This window comes from Rhinatrema bivittatum, chromosome 6 (assembly GCF_901001135.1).
Source record: "Rhinatrema bivittatum chromosome 6, aRhiBiv1.1, whole genome shotgun sequence".
Lineage (NCBI taxonomy): Eukaryota > Metazoa > Chordata > Amphibia > Gymnophiona > Rhinatrematidae > Rhinatrema > Rhinatrema bivittatum.
Window position 1 is genome coordinate 160,597,679 of NC_042620.1, and position 17,655 is coordinate 160,615,333.

General features: G+C 44.2%; 1 protein-coding gene across 1 annotated transcript in view; it reads left to right on the forward strand.

The window, feature by feature from the left end:
- STAT4 (signal transducer and activator of transcription 4) overlaps positions 1–16,094 on the forward strand; it is a 235,662-nt gene extending 219,568 nt beyond the window's left edge. The window contains exons 22-23 of the mRNA XM_029606087.1: positions 13,433–13,544; positions 14,794–16,094. Coding sequence (XP_029461947.1) covers positions 13,433–13,544; positions 14,794–14,820 — 139 coding nt within the window. The 3' untranslated portion in view covers positions 14,821–16,094. The remainder of the gene's footprint in view (positions 1–13,432; positions 13,545–14,793) is intronic.
- The last annotated feature ends 1,561 nt before the right edge of the window (positions 16,095–17,655 follow it).

Sequence of the window (17,655 nt, forward strand, 5' to 3'; positions counted from 1 at the left end):
GTACAGCTTGTAGGATACCACCAGAAGTGGCAGTAGTGAGGTAGTCTCTGCTCTTATCTCGGCCTGAGTCGGGCAATTTTATGAACACGTCTCTGCATGAATAAAGTTTTGAAAAAGATCAAGGCATCTATTCTGTTTTGTTTACCTGACGGCTATCATAGATCGCCTACCTCTTTGTTTTCTTGGACCATCCCAATGTACAACTCTGTCCAGGATGGCCAGCCAGGCGGGAATCATGCGCCCATTTCATCAGTTTCTTCCTTTGACTTCCAGCCACAACCATATTCCCAGCAGGTACCACATGAGTGGCTCCAAGAACCACCTTCTCGGGATCAATAATATGACGGGGTTCGTCAGGCACATCCTTAGGAGAGAAGGATCGTGACAGGGCATCAGCCCGAGTGTTCTTTTCCCCAGGACGGTATTTCAAAAGGAAGTCAAATCTGTTAAAGAACAGTGACCATCTTGCTTAACGGTGATTGAGTCGTTGTGCATGTCTGAGGTACTCCAAATTCTTGTGATCGGTGTACACTATCTGATGTTGTGCACCTTCCAGCCAAGGATGCCACTCCTCAAAGGCCAGCTTAATTGTGAGTAACTGTCTCTGAATCTGTAATTTCTTTCAACAGGCGAGAAATGCCTTGAGAAGGAGGAGCACATTGGATTCGCTGTACTGGCTCAAAACCGCTCCCACGCCGACATCTGATGCGTCGACTTCGACAATGAATGAACGATGCGGATCTGGGTGGCAAAGGCACAGCTTCTTTTGAAAAGCCTCTTTGAGAGTCAGGAAGGCCGAAATTGTTTCAGGAGACCATTTAGCAGGGATGGCCCCCTTTCTGGTCATTGCAGTGAGAGGGACCGTCAATGATGAATAGTTCTTGATGAAGGAACGGTAGTAGTTCATAAAGCCCAAGAAGCGGTGCAGTGCCTTCAGGCCTGTAGGTTGGGGCCAGTCTTGGATGCTTTCTAATTGTTACGACCGTTGCTGCCCAACTGCTTCACTCCGCCTACCTTTCCTTGTCTGCAACTCCTCCTGCTCTTGATGGATGCCTGGCTGCCGCGGCATCTGTCTGCGGTCCTCTCCGGCATCCCTGGACCGGCTTAGGCGCTGCCTCCCACCATGCTATCCAGGTACCTTAGGGCGCGCGTGCCGCATGGCCCTCATTCTTATTTTCTCATTGGCGCATTCCTCAGGGGCGTCCCCCTGTGATGACGTCACGCTGCCCGGATAATCAATCCTTCTGTTTATTGCTAGCCATTGAGTTAGCAAGGGGAATCTTACGGATGGGATTCGCTCTCTGTACCCAGCTACTCTACCTTCCAACTTCTATTGGACTCTTTCTGCTAATGGGGTACCCGCTCCTCGGGGGCCTCTTTGCTTCTTTCAGGTTGCTGTCAGGTAAGCGGTACTCGCTCCTCGAGGGCCCATGTTCCCTGAGCCGCTGCTTGTATCCATCTCCTTTCCTACTTGGAGGAATTCGCTACAGACACCTTCAGTAAGTACTATCATCTACTCCTCAGAGCTGTCTCCCTGGAACCAGGTACTTGCTCCTCGAGGGCCTGCCCCCATTCCAGCCCCAGTGCCATCTCTTACGTGGAACCGCTGTGTGAGTACTTTGCCAACAAGTCTCTCTCCCTCCAGGGATCTGGTACTCGCTCCTCGAGGGCCAGATCTCTCTATCTCAGGGCTATCTCGGGGCTTCTCCATACTTGGGACTCTGTGAATGTTCTATTGTACTCACTTTATCAGTTCTCTCCACTACAGCACTGCTACTGGAGAAACCGCTGTTCCAGCGCCCTGGGGAATCATAGCCCAGCCAGGCTACATCTTCTACTCACTACTGCCACCTTTGGTGGCTTCTCAAACTGTCTAAATAAAGAACTATCTGTGTTTGTGTGTCCAGAGCTGAGCCTGACCTGTGGCCCCTCACGGGACTTCCCCCCGTGGGCGTGGTCAGCTGCTACAGTGTCCAAGGGTCCACCCAAAACCTCACAAACTATAACACTAATTTCTTGGGGTCCATCTGGAATTCGTTCTTTGAAACAATGTATCCCAAGAAGGGTACAGACTCCTTGTGGAACTTGCACTTCTCTAATTTTGCTTATAAGTGGTACTCCTTCAGGCATCTTAAAAACTTCTTGACATCCTTTTGATGTGTTGGTAGATCTTGGGATAAGATCAGAATGTCATCAAGGTACACTACTACACATTAACATAGTAAGTCCCATAAGATGTCGTTCATCATATTTTGAAAGACTGCAGGTGCGTTACTTAGTCCGAAGGGCATGACGAGGTATTTGAAGTGTCCATCGCGGGTGTTAAAGGCTGTCTTCCATTCGTCACCTTTGGGAATGCGCACCAAGTTGTAAGCTCCTTTGAGATCCAGTTTAGAAAATATCTTGGCTCCCTGAAGTCTATCAAACAGTTCTGAAATTAAGGGCAGGGGATACCGGTCCTTGATGGTAATTTCATTCAGACCCCTATAGTTGATGCAGGGACGTAAAGTGCCATCTTTTTTTCCCACAAAAAAAGAATCCTGCACCAGCCGGGGATTTGGAGGGTCTGATAAATCCTTTTAGGTTCTCTTGTATATAGGTGGACATGGCCTTAGTCTCAGTTGCTGAAAGAGGGTAAACTCTCCCTTTTGGACACTCTGAATTGGGTTTCAGGTTTATCGCACAGTTAAAGACTCTGTGGGGTGGAAGTATATCTGCTGCTTGTTTAGAGGAGGCATATTGTGGAGGTAAATCTGGTAAAGATGGTGTATTAGGCATGCATATTAGCGACGAGACTTCCGTGAGACACCGACCATGACAGCCAGGTCCCCACCGGGATAATTCCAGCATTGCCCAGTCAAACTGTGGCATATGATCTTGTAGCCAGGGCAGTCGGATGCATGGCCTTTTCTAATACGAGGACGGAGATGGTTTCAGAGTGTAAAGTTCCGGTGCGCAGGCCGATGGCCTGGGTAATCAACGAAACCTCTCCAGGCAGTGGTTCTCCATGGATTGAAGATAATAGCAATGGCTTAGCTATTGGTGTGGTAGGAATCCGTAGATGTTCTACTAAGCGTTTTAAGATAAAATTTCCTCCGGCACCTGAGTCTATGAGGGCAAGGGTTTGGAACTCGAGACCTCCATAGAGGAGTGAGACTGGTAGAAACAATGGAGGAGTTGGAGCGGTGAGGCCTAGGAGAAGTCCTACTGCAGATCCTAGGCCTGCCAGTTTCCCGGACAGATGGGACAGGTTTGGATGGCATGGCCTGATTGGCCACAGTACATGCATAACCCCATGCATTTGCGGAATCATCTTTCTTTAGAAATTAAGTGATTTCGTCCTAGTTGCATAGGCTCATCTTCTTCTAAAGCTGCAGACGATAGGCTTGAGGCAATTGGCACAGGTTTAGGATGGTTAGCTCCCGGGACGGGCTTCCAAGGACTCTTAGCCTCTTGAGTCTGGTCTCGAATCCGGCGGTCTATTTTCCCAGCCAGTTCCATGAGAGATTCAAGGGTATCAAGCACGTCGCGAGCCACCAGTTCATCCTTTAGGCGAGAGTTGAGGCCGTCCATGAAGATAGCACGTAAATAACCTGTATCCCAGTGTAGTTTGGATGCTAGAGTCTTGAATTCGATCGCATAGTCTGCTAGCAGCTTATTACCTTCCTGGAGATTGAGCAGAGCGGATCCAGCGACGGTGCAGTGAGCCGGGTCATCAAAGACAGACTTGAAAAGTTTCAGAAATCCTGACAGGTCATTCAGGATAGGATCTTCACATTCCCATAACGGTGAAGCCCAAGCCAAGGCTCTTCCTTCAAGAAAAGATAGGATATAGGTGGTCTTGGAAGCCTCTGTGGGGAAAGAGGGTAGGTTGCAAAGAAAAATGCATATTGCATTGGTTAACAAACCCTCTACACATCCGTGCTTCTCCCGTGAAGTGGGTAGCCATGGATAACGGTACGGTAGTCTTGACAGTCACCACCGGAGACAGTATTTCTTTCACTGGAGTTGCCAAAGTAATCAATTGTGCATGTAACTGATTGAAGGAAGCAGCCAGGCTTTCCAGTGATCCACTGTTGTTGCTCAGTGATCCGCTGGGCTAGGCCAGGAATGGCCTGCAAGGCTGCGAGCTGAGCCGAGTCCATAGAGTTAGCAATCTGTTGGGTTTGTGGCATATTGTGGACTCTTGGTCGAAGTGGAGATGACTCCTCCCATGGGGAGGGACCCCGTGGGGAACCACAATGATTGGCTAGACTCTAGTAAGCAGACACTGAGGAAGGAAAGCTTTATTATACTGCGATAGTAGAGTTGAATCTTGCCCAAGGAACAGACAGCATTGTAGTCCAGCAGAATTCCAGTAGCTCAACAGTTTCTGTAGATGATAATCTCACTCAGATGAAGCAAAGGTCCAGTAGTGTTCCACAGTGCGGGATAGGCCGTGAACCTGGAGAGTGGAATGAGAAGAGGTGGAGCGTAGAGGTACTCACAGAGAAGCAGTGTTGATAACTTCCTTCGGTAGTTTGAACGAGGCAGGGGACCAGAGATCCAAGGTGCAGGATACCCTGAGTAGAATAGGCCCTCGAGGAGTGAGTACCTAGGAGTGCAGAGGGTTCCTGAAAGAAAGCAGTCAGGACCCTCGAGGAGCGGGTGTCCTTAAAGTTAGGCAGAGTAGCTCCGGAGAGCAAGTAGAAGCGAGAGGCCCCAGAGGAGCGGGTACCTGGAGCTTCCGTTAGAGCGAGATACCCCGAAGGGCAATGAGGGATCCAAGCGAGCAGCTTAGAAGCAGTCAGAGTAGCAAAACCGAAGTCCTTGCTAACTCGTTGATTTGGAGTGAAGCAGAGGTTTAAAAACCTGGAGGTACTGATGTCATGCGGTGGGGCCGCCCCCGAGATTCCCACCATGACGTATTCAAAAATGTAGGCAGTGTGGGAGGCCTCAGGAAGAAGCATGGTGGATGGGGATGCCCATGCTGGCTCGGAGACGCTGAGGGTTTTGGCAGGCAGCAGCAGAGGCAGCCATCCTTCCAAGGGATGAGGAAAAGAGTAGAAGAGAGGTGAGGCAGAGCGGTCGCAGCTGTCTGCGACCGACGGATGCAACAGAAAGTTTAGCATGAGAGCCGTGGATTTGGATCAAGGGAGAGCACTAGATATAGTGTACTTGGATTTCAGCAAGGCCTTTGATACGGTTCCGCTCAGACGACTTCTAAATAAATTGTGCACCCTTGGTATAGATCCTAAAGTGACTAACTGGGTAAGAAACTGGCTGAGTGGTAGCTGACAAAGAGTAGCAGTAAATGGAGTTTTCTCTGATGAAGGGGTTGTTAGCTGTATGCCTCAGGGATCAGTCCTTGGACATTTTTGTGAGTGACATACTGGAAGGTTTGTCGGGAAAGGTTTGTCTTTTTGCTGAGGATACCAAAATCTGTAACAGGGTGGACAGTCAGGAAGGAGTGGAACACATGAGGAGGGATCTAGTGAAACTCAAGGAATGGTCTAAGGTCTGGAAGCTAAGATTTAATGATAAAAAATGCAGAGTAATGCATTTAGAATGCAAAAACCCAAGGGAAAGCTACAGTATTGAAGGTGAAAGTCTTCTAAGCACAAAGGAAGAGCCGGATCTGGGGTTAATTGTATCTGATGAACTTAAGGTGACTAAACAGATGGATAAAGCAACAGTAAAAGTCAGAAAGATGTTTGGCTGCATAGGGAGAGGCTTGGTTATCAGAAAAAGGGAGGTGATATTGCCCTTGTATACTCTATATCTCTGGTGAGACCTCACTTGGAATACTGTGTACAATTCTGGAAATCGCACCTTCAAAAAGATGTAAACAGGATGGAGTCGGTCCAGAGGGTGGCTACTAAAATGGTCAGTGGAATTTATTCTAAAGCAGATGGGGATAGACATAGAGATATAAACATGTATACCCTAGAGGAAAAGTGAGACAGAGGAGATATGATAGAGACATTCAAATATCTCAAAGGTTTCCTTGCATGGGAGATGAGCATTTTTTAATGGAAAGGAGGCTCTAGAATGAGGGGTCATGAGATGAGGGTGAAAGGGGGTAAATTCAGCGTTCATCTTAGTAAATATTTCTTTACAGAGAGGGTGGTGGATGCATGGAACATTTCCCAATAGAGGTGGTGGAGACAAAAACAGTATGGGGTAGATTTTTAAAAACTGCGCCTGCGAGTACTTTTGTTCGCGTGACCAGCGCAAACAAAAGTATGCCTGATTTTAATAGATACACGAGTAGCCACACGTATCTTTTAAAATTCGGGGTCGGCGCGCAAGATTGCACAAAATCGGCAGCCTGTGTTGCCCCGAGCCATGCAGCCTGCCTCCGTTCCTTCCACCCCCCCGCACCTTCCCCTCCCTAACCCACCCCCACAGCCCTATCTAAACCTCCCCTACCTTAGTTGGAAAAGTTACGCCTGCCCAAAGCAGGCGTAACTTGCACAAGCCGGGCCGGCTGCCGGCACGCCATGTTCCGGTCTGGGGGCTGGTCTGGAGGCTGTGGCCCCGCCCCCAGAACGCCCCCGATGACGCTCCGGCCTCGACACGCCCCCGACGCGCATCCTGGGGCTTTGCGCGCGCCAGCAGCCTATGCAACATAGGCTCGGCGCGCACAGGGGGAGCTTGGGGCTCCTATCTGAATTCAAGGAAGCATGGGATAAATACAGGGGATCTCTAAGGAAGTGATGCTAAATTAATTGGACGGATGGGCAGACTGGATGGGCCATATGGTCTTTTTCTGCATCATGTTTCTATAGGTGACATCAAACAGAGATCACACAGAAAGGTCCTCTTAGGACAAATGTTTCAACTTGACCTTTTAAACCACTCCTGTTTTGGCCATTGAGCTTCCCAATGGTAACAGCAAAATGGCACTAGGCGATACCTGTAATGAAACAAAATTCACTACCTCTTGTCATACCTTTGTCCATGGTCTAATTTTTGAAGATGGGCAAGTTAGATCCTGTGTTATAATCTGTAGAATAACTGAACAAGCAGACACAACCAAACATGTAAGGGTGCCACTTTTCACTAAAGCTGCATATGCTAATGTATCTAAGACCTACATTCAAATCATGTAAATTGACCAACTATACCAAGATCCGAATTTCTTACTTGGCATTAGATTGTAGATGACAGACAATTACCTTAAGAAACAATCCCCATTAGACACGGCATGTACTAGCAGTTAATTCCCCCTCTAAAGAAGTTAAAAAACAAGGCAGTGATTGACAGTAAATGCCATTTCCAGAGGGGATTATTGCTATTTTTTTATTTTGGGTGGAGGTGCTAAGGAGAGACCTAGCAATTTTTTTCTCCTCCTTTTTTGGCTTCCAGTTCAGCAGGAACCGAGGCTGGGACTCGGAACCCCATGCCATCATTCACAACTACCCGTGGATTTCTCTTCTGTTTTATATCCCCTCCCAACTAAGTTAGCCCAGTCATTACAGTGACAGTCCAGGCCTCTTTCAGGAGACCTACAACCACCAGATGTCATTTTTGCATTAGCTTCCCTCACCCCAAGGACTGTGAGTACTGCCTCCTCAACATTCCCAGCCCCAGCTGACTCAGGATCTGACTCAGCTCTTCCTCATGGATTATTGCTAGGTTAGGATAAAATTTATTTGCTTAGGGAAAGGGGTTTTTCATGATTTCTTCTTTTTAAAGAGGTAAATGACAAACATTCCAAACCTTAACCAGAGTGGAACCAATCTGCTGGCACTAACTTTCAAAAAGGAGATAGAGCAGCTTTTAAATTAGAACAAGGGGGAAAGCAGACAGCCACTCAGCAGTGCATGGTTCAGAGAAATGTATCCTTGAAGGATACTAATGAAACAGGAGTATTAGGGCATCCCAACAGAGAGATTCCAATAAAAGCAAATGTATTCCATGTGCCTATATGTAAGAAATCACCAAAACTAATGATTTCCAAATTATCCTATACAACTGAAAAGCGGGTTGTTAATACAAACAAAACACACACTTTGAAATGTCTGTATACCAATGCAAGAAGTCTAAGAAGTAAGATGGGAGAGTTAGAGTGTATAGCAGCAAATGATGAGATTGACATAATTGGCATCACAGAGACTTGGTGGAAGGAGGATAACCAATGGGACAGTGCTATAATCAGGGTACAAATTATATCACAATGATAGGGAGGATCAACTTGGTGGGGGTATGGCACTTTATGTCCGGGAGAATATAGAGTCCAACAGGATAAAGATCATAGAAGAGACTAAATGCTCAGAATCTATATGGGTAGAAAGCCCATGTATGTTGGGTAAGAGTATAGTGATAGGAGTATACTACCGTTCACCTGGACAAAATGGTCAGACAGATGATGAAATATTAAGAGAAATCAGGGAAGCTAACCAATTTGACAGTGCAATAATAATGGGAGATTTCAATTACCAACAACAACAAAGTGGAAACCAAATATTAAGTTATATTATAGCCTTGAAGGTGTCAGCAAGCCTGACGTTGTGTGACTTATAAAAGTGACCAACCAGTCTTCTAATCATCCACCTTCAAAAAATCTTTATTTCCAAAAATATACTTTTTAAATTGATTTTATGTCAGATTTCAATTACCCCAATATTGACTTGGTTAATGTAACATCAGGACATGCTAGAGACATAAAGTTCCTGGATGTAATAAATGACTGCTTCATGGAGCAATTAGTTCAGGAACCAATAAGAGAGGGAGCTATTTTAGATTTAATTCTCAGTGGAACGCAGGATTTGGTGAAAGAGGTAACGGTGGTGGGGCCACTTGGCAATAGTGATCTTAACATGATCAAATTTAAACTAATAACTAGAAGGAGGACAATAAGTAAATCCACAACTCTAAAACTAAACTTTCAAAAGGGAAACTGACAAAATGAGGAAAATAGAAAAAACTGAATGGTGCAGCAGCAAAGGTTAGAAGTGTTCAACAGGCATGGAAATTGTTTAAAAATGCAATCCCAGAGACGCAGTCCAGATGTATTCCACACATTAAGAAAGGTGGAAGGAAGGCAAAACTATTACTATCATGGTTAAAAGGTGAGGTGAAAGAGGCTATTTTAGCCAAAAAAAATCCTTCAAAAATTAAACGATCCATCTGAAGAAAATAGGATAAAACATAAGCATTGTCAAGTTAAGTGTAAAACATTGATAAGACAGGCGAAGAAAGAATTTCAAATGAAGTTGGCCGTAGAGGCAAAAACTCATAATAAAAACTTTTGAAAATATATCCGAAGCAAGAAACCTGTGAGGGAATAGGTTGGACCATTAGATGACCAAGGGGTTAAAGGGGCTCTTAGGAAAGATAAGACCATTGCAGAAAGACTAAATGAATTCTTTGCTTCAGTGTTTACTAATGAGGATGTTGGGGAGGTACCAATTCCGGAGATGGTTTTCAAGGGTGATGAGTCAGACGAACTGAACCAATGTTGTAGGCCAGACTGATAAACTAAAGAGTAGCAAATCACCTAGACCGGATGGTATGCATCCTAAGATACTGAAGGAACTAAAAAATGAAATTTCTGACCTATTAGTTAAGATTTGTAACCTATCATTAAAATCATCCATTGTACCTTAAGACTAGAGGGTGACGAATGTAACCCAATATTTAAAAAGGGCTCCAGGAGCGATCCGGGTAACTATAGACCAGTGAGCCTGACTTCAGGGCCGGGAAAAATGGTGGAAACTATTCAAAAGATCAAAATCATAGAGCATATAGAAAGACATGGTTTAATGGAACACAGTCAACATGGATTTACCCAAGGGAAATCTTACCTAACAAATCTGCTTCATTTTTTTGAAGGGGTTAATAAACATGTGGATAAAGGTGAACTGGTAGATGTAGTGTATTTGGATTTTCAGAAGGCATTTGACAAAGTCCCTCATGAGAGGCTTCTAAGAAAATTAAAAAGTCAAGGGATAGGAGGCAATGTCCTTTTGTGGATTTCAAACTGGTTAAAAGACAGGAAACAGAAAGTAGGATTAAATGGTCAATTTTCTCAGTGGAAAAGGGTAAACAGTGGAGTGACTCAGGGATCTGTACTTGGACCGGTGCTTTTCGATATATATATAAATGATCTGGAAAGGAATATGACGAGTGATGTTATCAAATTTGCAGACGATACAAAATTATTCAGAGTAGTTAAATCACAAGCGGATTGTGATGCATTACAGGAGGATCTTGCAAGACTGGAAGATTGGGCATCTAAATGGCAGATGAATTTTAATGTGGACAAGTGCAAGGTTTTGCATATAGAGAAAAATAACCCTTGCTATAGTTACACAATTTTACGTTCAATATTAGGAACTACCACCCAGGAAAAAGATCTAGGCATCATAGTGGATAATACTTTAAAATCTTCTGCTCACTGTGCTGCAGCAGTCAAAAAAGCAAACAGAATGTTAGGAATTATTAGGAAGGGAATTGTTAATAAAACATAAAATGCCATAACGCCTCTGTATCGCTCCATGGTGAGACCGCACCTTGAATACTGTGTACAATTCTGGTCACTGCATCTCAAAAAAGAGATAGTTGCGATGGAGAAGGTACAGAGAAGGGCAACCAAAAATGATAAAGGGGATGGAACAGCTCCCCTATGAGGAAAGGCTGAAGAGGTTAGGGCTGTTCAGCTTGGAGAAGAGACGGCTGAGGAGGGATATGATAGAGGTCTTTAAGATCATGAGAGATCTTGAATGAGTAGATGTGAATTGGTTATTTACACTTTCGGATGATAGAAGGACTAGGGGGCATTCCATGAAGTTAGCAAGTAGCACATTTAAGACTAATTGGAGAAAATTATTTTTCACTCAACGAACAATTAAGCTCTGGAATTTGTTGCCAGAGGATGTGGTTAGTGCAGTTAGTGTATCTGGGTTCAAAAAAGGTTTGGATATGTTCTTGGAGAAGTCCATTAATTGCTTTTAATTAAGTTTACTTAACGCCGCCGCTGGAACACTCTATCTTGGGCTGGTAAGCCTTTCTGAATTGCCTGCACTCTTATTGGACCCGGATTCTGGGAGGAGGGCATTGCTCCGCTTAAAAGATCTTCATTTGCGGCGCGACGCCGCCGCCGGAACACTCTATCTTGGGCTGGTAAGCCTTTCTGAATTGCCTGCACTCTTATTGGACCCCGGATTCTGGGAGGAGGGTATTGCTCCGCTTAAAAGATCTTCATTTGCGGCGCGCCGCCGCCGCCGGAACACTCTATCTTGGGCTGGTAAGCCTTTCTGAATTGCCTGCACTCTTATTGGACCCCGGATTCTGGAAGGAGGGCATTGCTCTGCTTAAAAGATCTTCATTTGCGGTGCGACGCCACCGCCGGAACACTCTATCTTGGGCTGGTAAGCCTTTCTGAATTGCCTGCACTCTTATTGGACCCCGGATTCTGGGAGGAGGGCATTGCTCCGCTTAAAAGATCTTCATTTGTGGTGTGATGCCGCCGCCGGCGCGCCGAAGGGGCGCGCGGCTTTGGCCGGCTTAGGCCGGAGAAGGCGGGAGAAGGCCCGGAGTTATCCTATAAATAAATACTTGGATACATTGAAAAGGTATTTACCCTTCTCTTCTTTATAGAAACCAAATCCGGCGGCCACAGAAACACACATCATAGATATTCGAAGAGACTGTCGGTTTTTGGCGTTTTCTTTGTACTTTTCTAATGATGCCACACACCAAAAGAAAAGCAAAGGTTAAAGAGTTAATGTCTACACCAATATCAGGTGGTTACCAAACACGAATAGAAGAAAGCTTCAAGAGGTCCTCAATAACCTCAGGGATGGCTGCAGGGGGTTTCAATATGGAGCAAGAATTGAGCCCAAAGCCCTATGAGACATCGTTAAGCCCCGGGGCTCCTGCGAGACCTGATCCTCCACAAGTCAGAAATATTGATCTATCATCTGTAACAACATCAAACTCTGGTCCCCAGAGGAGTACAGGAGAGATGCCTGAGACTCCGGTGTGCCCTTCGAAAGAGGGTCCCAGGGTACTAGAGGGAATGGACAACAATTTATCTGAAATAGAGGACACTATGGGGGGAGGAGAAGATGTAATCCAAGTAATAATTGCTAAAGAATTTTCTTTAAGGGAGATTGGTGAAATGATTGTTCAAATGCATAAGTCAATTAATACATTGTCTCATAGAATTCAGCAAGCTCTACAATTGAATCATGAAGTAGAACAGAAGGTGGGAAAATTAGAAGTAGAAATTAAGGCAGTTAAAGAGAAAGTAGATAACAATAGTGAGATTCAATCTAACTTAATAAGATCAGAGAAATTTTGTTTAGATAGAATAGAGAGCATTGAAAATCAGACTAGAAGTTCAAATTTAAGACTTCTTAACTTTCCTAAGATAAATCTTATTTCCCCAGCTGATTTATTTCGTAGTTATTTAAAAAATATATTGAAATATACAGACTCTTCCATTCCTGCCTTATCTAGGATATTTTATCTTCCAACTCAGAGTGGAGAGCTATTAAAAGATTCAAAAGAAGAAATGGAAACTGAAATTAATTTAAGTGATATATTGGAAAAATCTTTTGAGATGAATATATCATCAAGAGCGACACTAATTGTCCAATTTGTTTTTCTTACAGAGAGAGATTCATTATTGAGATCATTTTTTAGAAATCAGGAAAAAATGTTCTATGGACAATGTATAAAAATATTCCCAGATATAGCTCGCCCCACACAGCTACGTAGAAAAAAATTTCTAGCAATGAGAGCCGAGGTATTGCAGAGGGGTGCTAAGTTTGTTTTAAGATATCCATGCCGTTGTGTAATTATTCACCAAGATTCTCGTTATATTTTTAGTTATCCGGAGCAATTAAGGGAATACTTGAATTCACACTCCTAATTCTCCCCATGGGAAGGGAGGTTAATAATGTAACGATGAGGGCCAGACAGTTATCTTACTTTAATGCTGATTTCTTTGTTATGTTGCTCCACTAAATGATGTGTGTTTCTATTTTCTTTGCACAATGATTGTTGAAGATAACCAAATTTTGATTTCTTAAATCTTTTTTCCTTGTAATATGTTCTGGCATATTGATAATTTTATTAATTATCAAATGTTATCTGTATCATATATATTGAAATTCAATAAAAAATATTAATCATAATTAAGTTTACTTAGGGAATAGCCACTGCTATTAGTTGCATCAGTAGCATGGTGTCTTCTTGGTGTTTGGGTAATTGCCAGGTTCTTGTGGTCTGGTTTGGCCTCTGTTGGAAACAGGATGCTGGGCTTGATGGACTCTTGGTCTGACCCAGCATGGCAATTTCTTATGTTCTTAAGTTATGTCAGCACATTTTGAGGGGATTAACATACTGAGTTCTAGTCAGTTAGATATTTCTGGTACCTAACTGAATGTTTAATATAAAACTTAAGAGTTCCCATTAATGTTCATTTTCTTGTTTCCAGACCCCCAGATGAGTCCACTTCTCTCTCCTCTCCACTGGATCTCCTTCCGATGTCGCCAAGCGTTTATGCAGTGTTGCGAGAACACCTGGGCCCGACAGAAATCGAAAGTGCTGTACGTTACACGTTTTTAAAAGCATTATCTGCTTTCACTGAAATGTCACTTTGAAAATAAAGCTGTACCATCGTGTATTGCTCAATATTTCAAAAGTACATACAGAAATACTCGCCCATTATGAATTAAAAATTCAATTGCTTGACCATTTGTAAGCAATGCACCTGAAATCACTTAAGCCCTTGGAAGGGGCCATGGTTGGAACACTGCCACTAATTACCTCATGTGCAACAAAATTCAGTTTGATTCATATACAGGGTATTTTTAAAAAGAGTAACGCTTGTAAAATGTAACATACTATCGTAATAATTTTCAAAATCGATTTACATAAGTGCACTTACGCAGATAAATCCTATGGACAATTCAATAGCATACATTGTAGCAATTTTCAAAAGCCCACTTACACGCGTAAAGCTCAATTTTAAGAATGGAAATGCTTTTTAAAATTAAACTCGTAGTATCATTTGTGACATCACAGTTATGATAGGCAAGCTAGATTAAGTGAGTGTTGGTTAATTTGTAACTAACGAATACGGCTGCCAGCATGAGTTTAGTGAACTTTGAAAGGGAGCTGCTTCAAGAATTTAAAATGTTAGGACTTAAGTAAAACAAGCTACTTGCTGTGTGTCCTTTTTAAATACTTTGCGGGGCACAAAGAGCATACTTTCTTTTAACTGAAGGGAAGTTGATTCTCTAAAGGGGATCAGTTAGGAAATAAGGTTTTGACTTAAATGGCACACTCAGTTGGTCCTTTGTTACCTTGCAACAAAGATTAAAACATGGTATTATTCTTGTATAGAGGCTCACCCTTACTTGATTGTGGTAATCCAGCAATAGATGGTGCCACAAGGTCTGAATTCCCTGATCTCACTGGCAGCTTTCTTCATGGTTTCAGTCAGTTAAAGCAGTGATTCTCAACCTGGTCCACAGGCCCTGCTCAGCTGATCCGGTGTTTGGGATATCCACAGTGGTTCTGCAGGAGAAATGCAGATATATCTCATACATAATCATTGTGGATATCAGGTATGACTGGCCAGATGGATCCTGAAGACCAGATTGCGAACCACTGAGTTAAGGCAACTTTTCTGACCTGGAACTGCACTAAGACTGCAACCAACCCTAACACTGTTATTACTAGTATAACATGTGAGAGAATTGTTACTGACATCCAACTTGTTTATTCAGAGGCGGCAGCAGAAATATTCTCTTATGGTGATATATCTTTTTTTGTACTTTTTATTTCGTCTAGATGAGCTCTCCCTATGCAGCTGAATGAAATCACCAAATCTGGATACTGTACATAAGAAAAAGAAGGCCTTTTTTGCTGCATATGTCAAGTGTTCCTTTTCGCAAAGACAACTGGTCCCTGTTAGTCTGATAAGCTTGTAAATACAGTAGATGTGTCCTGGAATTGTGAAATACAGCACTGGGCACAGGAATTTGCTAAGTGTGTGCGCGCATTCTGCTTGAGGATATTTGACATCAAAGTTCAAAAACAAAAGTTAACAGAGACATTATTTTCAGAGAAACAAAATAAAAATATTTTTCAGGAAGTTGGGTAAGTCGGTGTATCAATATGAGCCAGAGTCAGGCACTGTGGCTGAATCTGATCCCTGCTGGCACTGCTAAAATGATAGCTACCATCTGAAACCAGCATGAGATGTGAAACGAGTGGACTGGTATTACATCACCATTTAAAACAATAGTGAATGCAGCTGGTGGCAGACTCACAGCTTCTCATATTCACACGTAGAAGCATATCATCGAAGGGGTTCACATTGCTCCCAGAATAATTAATCGCACCAGAACAGCTCTGTAGTTTACCCCCTGGATTCATGATGCCAAGAGTTCAATTTATAGAATGGTAGTAAATGTACAGTCAGAACAACAACAGGAAATAGAAAGCACATGGAAATAAAGAGTAAGCCCAGGTTAAATACACTCCCCGCTTTCATTCACTTGATAATATTGGATTTTTTAGCACAGATGCTCTGGAAAAAAATGGGAAGGCTTAAACAACAATGGCAAAAACTTGAAGAACATTCAGTGCTGATGATACAGTGCTACTGGCATCTAAGAAAGCAGATCTACATGAGGACAGATTATGCATAAACTTGTAGGATCTATGGAATGAACTTGAATTCCAAGAAAACAAAAATGGTAATAACCAGCAAAAAGAATATCAATGCTACAGAAATATTAGCAGATGGAATCAAACTGAATAAATTAAACAATACAGTTATCTAGGTGGTTGGATTACAGAACATGGGAAATAATTAACAGAAGCAAGAAGAAGAAATAGGAAAGCAAAAACGGATTTCTGAGACTACACGAAGTTTCTTACGAAGAATTCAACATGATATCAGCGGCTATCTTCCCTCCCATCCTGGATCAGAGTGCATCGTCTTTGTGGCATGCCAAGGCCAAACTGGCTCCAGTGGACAGGGGATAGTGTACAGAGCTAAAGAAAAGGCTACTGCGTGCTTGCATCTTTTCAGTGATGGAATTATAAACAAGATCATGAAGAAAGTAGATGTATTTGAAATATGGTGTTGGAGAAGAATTCTGAAGATTAGCTAGGCTGCCATCCCGAAGTGGAGGGAAAAAAAAAAAAAAAGAAAGCTCCCTGTACGTACCCGGATCAGTCCAGACTCCTGGGTTCATTCCCCCCTGCCAGCAGATGGAGACAGAGAAAAGCTTCGCTGACACTGCATCATAAACCCCAATGCCCACTGCAGTTCCTCAGTATGTCTCTGTCTCCAGCAGATGGCAGAGGGTGTGAATCCTGCAGTTCTGCAGCTTTCTAGTTTTTTACAGTGATATTTTTTCTTTTTGAGCCTTCCTTTTGGTTTTTTGAGAATCCTAGTGGGTTCTGCCCTGTCCGGTTGAGGTGGCCAAGCCGTGGGTTGGTGCCCTTGTGTGTGCTTGGTCTGTGTGCCCGTAGATGTAAATCTGGTTGTCCAGATCCCTCCCCTTCACAAGACCGCTGAGGCGGCTGCAGGCTCTATTTGATTTTTTTGGGTCCCTTTTGAGACTTTGCCTGTTTCTTTAAGGGCAGTTTGTCTCTTTGGGATAAAGTTTAAAAAAAACAAAAAAGTGTTTGCACCAGAGCACAGCTCGGCTGTGCTGGCGGCTTCCTCCCCTTAGGAAGCAGTTACTTAGATGTTCTTGTGTGCTTGGGGGGCTCCTTCAGTTTTTTGGAGGTGAGTGGGTTGTTTTTCTCCCTCGGGTGGCTTCCCCTCTTCCAATAGCTCCCGGCAGGGCATGCCACTCGTGCGGCTCTGTTTTCTTGTGCCTAAATAGGTCAGGGCTGTGCGCGGGATGTGTTGATGGTGGGGAGGGCTCCTCAGTCGGCCCCCCACCGGCTAAGTAGTGCAATGTTTCGGGCCAGCTGCGAGCAAGTTTTCTGGTGTGGCTGCTATCCCTCACCCAGCCGACACAGGAACGGTAGCCATTTTGGATTTCTCCGCAGCAGTTCCTGCATCGCCGAAGGGGGTGAGGGATGGTCCCCCGTGTTTGTCTCTGGCCTGTTCTGAGGTGGGGAACAGACAGGGAGGGCTGGAAGGGGAGGAAAGCCCGGTGCTGCCGGAGTTTCAGTGAGGCCATGCAGGGGTTGGTGCAGGGAGGCTAATTTCTACAGATTTTGTTCTATTGCTCTATGATGCATATTTAGCCAGGCAGAAGGTGGCTTGGGTGGCTACTCACCCGCAGCCAATTCCAGTTCAGCCCACCGAAGGGGGGGGGGGGTTCCAGTCGGGCCACTATTCCCAGAAGGAGAGTTCCCTCAATACAGAGGTTGATAGGTCCCCCGCTGGGGAACTCATGTGGTGGAAATGAGCCTGAGGAGCCCAGTGTGGCCAAGGAGCACCGGTGGGTCTGGTTCATCCAGCAACCGGGAATGCGGGTCAAGGGGATGACCCGGTATCTTCGATTCATGAGGCAGAGGACCCTAAAGTGGTGCACCTTTTTAAAAGGGAAGAGCTAAATGTTTTGCTCCCTTTGGCTTTTCAGGTCCTTGGGGTGAAAATGTCCCAGGACCACCAGGATTTGGAGGGAGAAGACACGGTCCTGGATGGCATGCAGGGTCCTCTGACTTCTTTTCTATACCACA